The sequence below is a fragment of the Bubalus kerabau genome, chromosome 13 (genome assembly GCF_029407905.1).
Source record: "Bubalus kerabau isolate K-KA32 ecotype Philippines breed swamp buffalo chromosome 13, PCC_UOA_SB_1v2, whole genome shotgun sequence".
NCBI classification, from domain to species: Eukaryota; Metazoa; Chordata; class Mammalia; order Artiodactyla; family Bovidae; genus Bubalus; species Bubalus kerabau.
In genome coordinates this window covers 52596656-52605072 of record NC_073636.1, presented here as the reverse complement: position 1 = coordinate 52605072, position 8417 = coordinate 52596656, and the positions used below count along the sequence as shown (strand labels likewise).

The window sequence follows — 8417 nt, the reverse complement described above, 5'->3', positions numbered from 1 at the left end:
TCCACATACACAGAATCTTTTCCCATGTAATAGCATTTCATGAGTTGAAAGTAGACTTACGATAACTTTAGGGCAGTTCTCACTTTAACAAAGTATGAAAAGAACTTCAGAATGTTCTATTTTCATATAAGTTCAGTTCAGTCGCTCAGTCGTGTCTGACTCTTTGCAGCCCCATGGACTGCAGCACGCCAGGCTTTTCATATAAAGTTTAAAATACTGTCCTGTTCCGGTCCTGTGTACTTGATCAGGGTAAAGTTTCATCCTTGCAGCTGCACTTCTCCGTGCTCCCCAGTCCTGTGGCAGGGTCCCTTTGCCTCTCATACCCCCTTAGACATGTTTTCATGGTTAGCTGTCTTCCCCCAGTCTGGCTGGAGGATTGTGACATTGGAACGGAAATGGGGCTGGGGTGTCAGTGCACTTTTTCCTTGTCCAGGAGCACTTCCTCTGGGGGTGTGGCAAGCTCAAGTCAGATCTGGACATTCTAAGAGGTAGATTGTCCAGATCTGACGTAACTCCTGCGACTGAAGCTAACACATGCTCATCGTGTCTTGTCTTCCAAGGATGCAGTTACTATGTGTATGAAAGACAAAACTTTAGAATTTCTACAAAGGAATATGGCTACATGGTCATGGATAAGGTATGCATATTTCTGACACAAATTTTTTAGTGACATATTCAATAATACAGTCATCAATATTCTTAAAGCAGATATCTATTTTTTGAAATTAAAAAATATATATTTAGTGGGCAAAATTTTTCTAGTTGTACTCAAATTGTAATTCTGCTGTAAAAACATCATATATTTTCTTAAAGATGATGCAAGGACTTTCCTGGTGGCACAGTGGATAAGAATTCACCTGCCAGTGCAGGGGACATGGGTTCAACCCCTGGTCTGGGGAGATTCCACATGTGGCGCCACAACTCCTGAGCCTGAGTTCCAGAGCCTGTGCTCCACAACAAGAGAAGCCACCACAATGAGCAGCCGGTGCACCACAGAGAAGAAAGCCCGCGCTTGTCGCAATCAGAGAAAGCCCAAGCAAAGGAGTGGAGACCCAGCACAGCCAAAAACAAATAAATAATTTTAAAAAAAAATCATGATGTGATGCATCAGGAACAAAAAATAAAGAGCAGAAGTTTTTAATTTTGGTGAATTCCAAACGTATCACATTTCTTCTTCTATGGATCTTGTGGAGTCAGAGTGTCAAGAGTGTTTTACATAACTTGAGGTCGTAAAGAATTTCTCCTATATTTTCTTCAAGAAGTTTTACAATTTTAGATTCATTTAGGTCTACGATCCATTTTTTAATTGAAGTATAGTTGATTTACAATGTTGTGTTAATTTCTGGTATGCAGCAAAGTAGTTCAATTTTACATATATATGAATATATATATATTTTTCAGATTCTTTTTCACTGTGGTTTATTACAAGATATTGAATATAGTTCCCTATGCAGCAGTAGGTCCTTGTTGTTTATCTGTTTTGTATATAGTAGTGTGTATATTTTAATCCAAAACTCCTAGTCTATCCCCCCCTTCCCCTTTGGTAACCATAAGTTTGTTTTCTATGTCTGTGAGTCTGTTTCTCTTTTGTAAATAAACTCATTTGTATCAGTTTTTTAGATTCTACATATTCAATATCATATGATATTTGTCTGATTTACTTCATCTAGAAGGATAATCTTTAATTCCATTCATGTTGCTGCAAATTATTTCATTCTTTCTTATGGCTGAGTAACAGTCCGTGTGTATGTGTGTGTGTGTATCACATCTTCTTTATCCATGCATCTGTTGATGGACACTTAGGTTGCTTCCACATCTTGGCTACTGTGAATAGCACTGCTATGAACATTGGGGTGCATGTATCGTTTCAAATTAGAGGTTTTGTCTTTTCTGGATCCATGCCCAGAAGTGGGATTGCTGGATCACATGGCAACTCTATTTTTAGTTTTTTTAGGGAATTTCCATACTGTTCTCCATAGTGGCTACATCAATTTACATTTCCACCAACAGTGTAGGAAGGTTCCTTTTTCTCCACACTCTCTCCAGCATTTATTATCTGTAGACTTTTTGGTGATGTCCATTCTGATTGGCATGAGGTGATACCTCACTGTAGTTTTGATTTGTGTTTTTCTAATAATTAGCAATGTTGAGCATATGATCCATTTTTAAAACACCAGCTTGCCTCTTCCCATCTCCCTCTGTCTGGAAAAATTACTAAATTCCTATTAGGTCTGGCCCAGGTCTGGAAAGACCTAAGTACTGGCCCTGAGCGCACCACACTAGGGCAGAGGGCTGAGGCCATGGCAGGGAGAGAAGCCGGAGTGTGCCCTGCCCCAGCCAGACTTAATCATGCTGGACCCTGAGGTGGGTCAGGGCGATGGCAGAGCAGAGCTCTAAGAGCAGAAGAGACCCTGGGGCTGACAGGACTGTGTCACTAGGCTCTGCCCTGAGGCAGGGGCTCGGGGTCAGGGCTCAGAGAGAATTCTCTTTGCCTGTGCTCTCTCGGTGGCCTCCAAGTCTCAGAAGATTCCAGAGCAGATGCAGCCCCTTGAGGTCCCAAGCCATGGAGCAAGAAATTCCAAGATGAGGATGCAAAGAAGAGAGAGCGGAGAAAGAGAGAAGAATGGGAGGTAACAAAGGGAAGAGGGGTGAGAAGAGGCTTGGAAGGGATATAGTGGGGAAAGGAGAGAAGCAAGAGGCAGGAGAGGGCCAAAGAGCTGGGGTGGGGGCAGGGGAAAGAGAGGAGTGAGGGGAAAGGGGATAAAGGGGTGAATGGGATAGAGGGGACAAAGGATTGAGGGACATAGAAGAGCATCTGTCAAATGCTAGCAGACATCTGCCCAGAAGCTGCATAGTCCAGGCTGGAAGGTCCTAATGTGAGCGTGTGTGTGTGTGTGTGTGTGTGTGTGTGTGTGTACACGTGCCTGTGTGTGGTCCAGTCGGCTCTGTCTGTTTCTCTGCGTGTGTCTGTGCTTCTGAATGTGAATCTCAGATCCGTATCTATGACTGTGGTCAAGGATCATGGGGCACGTCCCTAATGATTTTTTTTCTTGACTGCGTGTGTGTGTGTGTGTGTGTGTGTGTGTGTGTTGGAGGAGGCAGGGGGTTGGTGTGGCTGTATGGGGGCGGGGAATGTACCCAGGGTTTCCGTAGGCTCCGTCTCTCACCCTGGCTGAGTGGCCTGAATGGGGGTACTGAATACGCCTCCTGGACAGACAGTACCTGGCCCTCCTCTCTGCTGGATCTGGATGAGAAAGTCTGGGAATTCCTGGAGCTGTTTTTGCCTCAGTCTCCTGGGATGTAAAAAGAGTCAGGAACTCCTGGTCACCCTTGGCTCATCCCCTTGCCCCTCTCTCATTCTTCTCTCTCTGACTCTCAACGTCTCTCTCCACCGTTCTGCTATCCCGCTCTCTCTTGCTATCTTGCCCACCAATGTCTTTCCCCTCTCTCTGTTTTTATTTCCATCCTATTGCCAGAGCCCCAGCCCAGCCCCTTCCACGGCCACTCCCAGGCGGCGGCCTCCCTCTCCGCGCTCCCCAGGTCTCCCAGTCCGTTGTTCTATCTAGACTCATGCTGGCCCAAGATCGCTTCCCCCAGCATCTGTCCCTTTTCTGGGGGTGGATGTGCGCGCGACTTCGGGTCCAGGAACTGATCCCCCGCCCTCCCTTCCTCTCCCCTCTCCATCCCCAGAGGCAGAGACGCACACTAGCAGTGCCTTTAAAACCGTTTATTTTTCGTGCTGCGAGGGCGGGGGTGGGGGTGGGGGGCGCGCCTCAGTAGACGCCGGGCTGGGCGGGCTCCGCGGGCTCCGCCGCCCCCGCTAGCTGCACCAGCCGCAGCAACAAGGCCCCGCTCGGCCCGTCCAGCAGGGTCGCGTTGCTCCGGTCGCTGGCGCGGACGCGGCGGGGGAAGCCGATACCTTCCCGGCACTCGGGCTCGGTCACGCAGCTCTCTGCGGGGAGCACGGGTTGAGCGCGCAGCTGGCGACCGCGTCCCGGGGACCGGGCCCCGCTCCCCACCCTCTCCAGACCCGGATCCAGATCAACCTGGCCCCCGCCCCGCCCCCGGCCCTGGCCCAGAGCCGCCGGGCTCCGGCCCCGCCCCCGCCCCCTCCTCGTTCCCTCCCCGCCCCCCCTCCCCGCCCTCTCCTCGCCCGCCTCCCGGCCTCCGCCCCACCGCCCGGGCCGCGCACCGTCGTTGCAGCAGATGCCTGCGGCGGCGCAGCGGCCCCCGCTCCCGCAGGGCTTCTGGCCGGACTGGCAGGGCGACGGCAGGTAGTTCTCCTCTTGGCAACGCAGCGCCTCGGCCGTGCCCACGAAGCAGCCCAGCTCGTCCCCGCAGCAGATGCTGGGCCCGAAGCAGCGGCCTTTGCCCCCGGGGCCGCAGGGGAGACACTGGCGGGAGGGCTGGGATGAGCCGGGGGCGGGAGGGGACCGGCCGGGGAGGGAGACCCTGTGGGGTGGGGGGCTGAGCCGGGCGGGCGAGGGCGGCCGGAGGAGCGCGGGAGGTGGCGGGTCTCCCTGGCTCTCTTTGGGCCCAAAATTGGTCGAAGGAGAGCAGTCAAAAAAAAAGCTTCTCTGCTCCCTCGGTTTTCAGATGTTTGAGGACCAGCTGTCAATCACACCCCTCAGTGTCCTCCCGCTTTGTCAAAGGGAACCCTCATGCGCTATTTGGGGGAGACTTTCCCGCTCAGCTCTGGGGCCTCCTGGTGTTCACCCTTCTCTCAGCTGCCCACTACCCTCCCCTTGAAGCAGACCTTCCTTCTGCCCTCCCTCCCCCACCCCTCCTTGTCCTGTCCTGTCCCCTCTCTGCCCTTGCCCTGCCCCTCAAGCCAGTGGGTCTCACTGGGACCTTGACTTCTGCTAGTCCATCTAAGGACTGACTCTGAGTGGCAAGGATCTGAGCCCTAGAGGAGGGTATGAGGCACCTAGGTGACTCCAGCTTCCAAAGCTGCCGAGCAGAGGAGGGGTGGTCAGTGGGGGCTGCCCATCTTCCCACCCTAGTTTGTTCAGCAGCTCAAAACTGGCCACTTTTGCCCATGGCAGAATTGAGCACGGTGATTGGGTTTCCTTTAGTGCTGCTGAAGATGGATTAAGAGGGACTCATTGGACATGCAGCATGAAAGAATTGGGCTAGGTACCCAGAAGAACTTCCTTACAGGATGCTTGAGTGGCACCTGTCACTCAGGCAAGCTCAGGGCAATGGCCAGCTTCGGGGCTGGGGTGAATGCTGGGGCCCATGGCTAGGAGAAGCTGGACGCTGATCGGGGAAGGCTTAGAGTGCTGGGAGGACAGAGCCTCTGAAGCTCCAGCTGGTCCTGGAGGAGAGGCCCCATGGGCACAGAGAAGGCCTTGCTGCCCATTCTCCCTGCTGCAGCTCCAAGCCCAGGAACTAGGGAAACCTCTTGCCAGCATCCCTTCTCTGGTGGGGACAGTGTTCTGGAAGTCCTGCAACCTGTCCTAGCCTGCCTGACAGCCTGGTCCCCTTTGGCCATGCCAAGCCTCCCTTCTTCTGCTGCTCACTTCCCCTAAAGCCTGCCTCTCCCACGACTTCCCTTGCTAGCCCCTGCACGGTGGTGCCGTCCCTGGGCCTCTGCCTCTTCCCTGCAGCTCTGAGAGCGGCCATGGTCATACCTGTCTCAGCTCCAGGTCGGACATGGCCCTCTTGCCGCCCCTTGGGCAGTTCTGGAAGTAGCAAGCGGAGGTGAAGGCCAGCAGGCTGAGGAAGCAGGCGGGCAGTGTGGCGTCGGGCATCCTGGCACGGGTGGGCACAGTGCGCAGTGCTGCTCTGTGGACTGTGCTGCGATGTCTTCGCTGGCTGCCTATTTATGTCTGCAGGTGTTCCCTCTGAAGTGACGTGGCCACCACCCCCTCCCCAGTGGCTCCCCAGGAGCCCGTGGCCTCCAGGTCCCCAGGCGTCAGCAGTGATTCAGGCATCTGGGGACGCACGTGGACCTGTGCAGGGGACGGTGGGGGAGGGATGCTGGCGGAGGGATGCTGGCCTCCAGGCTGTCATAGGCAGCGGTGTGGCTGCGGTGTGACAGGAGCTGCCGCGGCTGTGATTGCGGCTCTCTGGACTCGGGGAGGTAGACAGACAGGGAATGGGAGGGGGGTCACCTGGAGACTGTCTCCAAGCTTTCTGGTGTCCAGAAGAGGCTGAGGGTCAACAGGCCCTGTCCCCTGACACACCCCAGAGAAGGGGGCAAGGGGACCCCAGGGGCTGCTGTGTAAGGAGTAGGTCAGGCCCCAGCCCAGGAGTGGTGGGCAGGGGACAGTCATTATGCAGGACCCCATCTGAGGGATTCGTCCCATGAGAGGACAAGTGACCAAGAATGGCACACACCCTCAGTGGTGCTGACAGAGGCCATTGTACCAGCTGCCCTAGAAGAGGAAATGCTGCCCGCAGCCCCGTGTCATGGAGGCAAGGGAGCAACATGGAATCAGGGACCCTTCCACTTTGTGGGTGGGGCAGTTTCCTGGAGGGACTGGGAACCTGGGGACAGTTTGGCATATCCCACCACTCCCCTTCCAGGCAGCAGTAGAGGGAGTGTCTACAGGAAAAGAAATCCTGACCCAGCAAAGTTCAAAGGTCGGGGGAGAAACTGACAGCCAGCACCCCAATTCCTACCCTGACCAGTACCCTGATTTGTGGGGACCAGGGCAGATACCAGCTCAGGCCTGGGGCCTCAAGGGGATTTGGGGGAGGGGCAAAGCCACAGCCAAAGGGGCCCAGCCTGAGAAAGCAGCCTTTGGTTTATGACCCCAGGCTGGTGGGCTTCAGAGATGGAAGTCTCCCTCTCTGGGCCACCTAAGTGGCCCTCTGATCCTTGGACCTAAGCTAGCCACCCTGTACCTCTCAGGTTCTACACAGCCCCTGGCTCACCCCCCTCCCCCAGACTCTTGGCCTCCTCTCCAGGGTGCCGGCGGGAAGCTCCAGCTGCCTCCTGCCCACCAAGGGCAATACAGGGTCCCAGGTCCCAAGGATGGGGAGCCGTGAGGACGTTGGAGCCCAGCAGCCTGTTGGAATCTGGCCTCTGTTGCTCAAAACATCATGACTAGGGTGGATCACTTGACTTCTCTGAGCCTCATTTTCCTCCAGGGTGAAGTAGGGAAAATACTTGCACCCACATCACCAAGTTGTCATGAGGACTAAGATAATGTAATATATGAGAGCTTTGGAAAAGTGCCTGTACCATTGTGAAGTTAATTAATTGTAGTATTGTAATATTATTAATGCCATGCTGCTGCTGCTGCTGCTAAGTCACTTCAGTCGTGTCCGACTCTGTGCGACCCCACAGATGGCAGCCCACCAGGCTCCCCTGTCCCTGGGATTCTCCAGGCAAGAACACTGGAGTGGGTTGCCATTTCCTTCTCCAATGCATGAAAGTGAAAAGTGAAAGTGAAGTCGCTCAGTCATGTCCGACTGTTCGCAACCCCATGGGCTACAGCCTACCAGGCTCCTCTGTCCATGGGATTTTCCAGGCAAGAGTACTGGAGTGGAGTGCCATTGCCTTCTCCGATTAATGCCATATTACTATTAATAAGACCTTAAGAGATTTTTCCAGAGAGAGTACCTTCTTGAGTTAACCCAGGATGAACCTTTTCATTCCACTCATGGCCAAAAAATAAACTTGGTCTGGTCATTGCCCTCCTGAGTCTCTGGGCTGTGGGGTAAACCTAGGGAGAAAGTCAGAGGCCTGACTTAGTCCAGCTGTGTGGCCTTGGTCTAGCACTTACCCTCTCTGCCCTTTAGGTCTGAGTTACCAACTGAAAACTGAAGGGGCTACAGGAAATAAAGGGCTCAGGCTCTGGTACAAGTTGTGTGCTAACCAGCCATGTCTACCTGGATCATCATTCTAAGACTTGCCTCCCACACTAGGGCCCCTTAAAGACCCCAAACCCCACCTCCAACAGATACTAGAGGGCCTGCTTCTCCCAATACCACCTTCTTGGAATGCACACTGGCTGGGAAAAGTCTCAGTGGTTGGGACTGGTTGCATTACCAATATAACACCTCCCAGGTCCTGTGGACCCTCAGGACACTCCCACCCCTTCTTCACTTTCCTTATATGTTCCCTTTCCAAAAGTACTTCTTCACATATTTGCCACCCTTACATCTCCTACACCTTAGCTCATGATCTTGATTCAATGTCACTTAGAGAATTTGGCTCTTTCACCTGTCCTTCCCTACCCCAACTCACAACAGGTACCCTCCCATTCACCATTTTCTTCATATTATAATGTCATAATAGTTAGATCACTATGATGAGTTAGACCGCAAGCTGAATCTCCAGGCTAAACTGTATGGTATCTTATGAGACCCTTTCCATTGCTGGACAGCTTTTTGTTCCTTCGAGTTAATGATCACCTTTGCTTTTCATTGTCATCCAGCTGCCATTTTTATTCAGAAGTCAACAT

General features: G+C 53.1%; 1 protein-coding gene across 1 annotated transcript; it reads right to left on the bottom strand.

Moving 5' to 3' along the window:
- Window positions 1-3720: 3720 nt before the first annotated feature.
- AVP (arginine vasopressin) lies at window positions 3721-5753 on the bottom strand. The gene is made up of 3 exons (XM_055544366.1): window positions 5634-5753; window positions 4193-4394; window positions 3721-3952 (listed from the first exon to the last, which is right to left on the bottom strand). Exons 1-3 carry the CDS (start codon window positions 5751-5753, stop codon window positions 3774-3776), a joined length of 501 nt encoding a protein of 166 aa, XP_055400341.1. The 3' UTR covers window positions 3721-3773.
- Between the last annotated feature and the right edge of the window lie 2664 nt (window positions 5754-8417).

Excerpts from the sequence above, each read along its gene's own strand:
- AVP (XM_055544366.1), bottom strand. The coding sequence starts at position 5,753 with ATGCCCGACGCCACACTGCCCGCCTGCTTCCTCAGCCTGCTGGCCTTC. Across the intron at positions 4,395-5,633 it reads CCGACCTGGAGCTGAGACAG|TGTCTCCCCTGCGGCCCCGG; the intron begins GTATGACCATGG and ends CCCTCCCGCCAG. Across the intron at positions 3,953-4,192 it reads AGGCATCTGCTGCAACGACG|AGAGCTGCGTGACCGAGCCC; the intron begins GTGCGCGGCCCG and ends TGCTCCCCGCAG.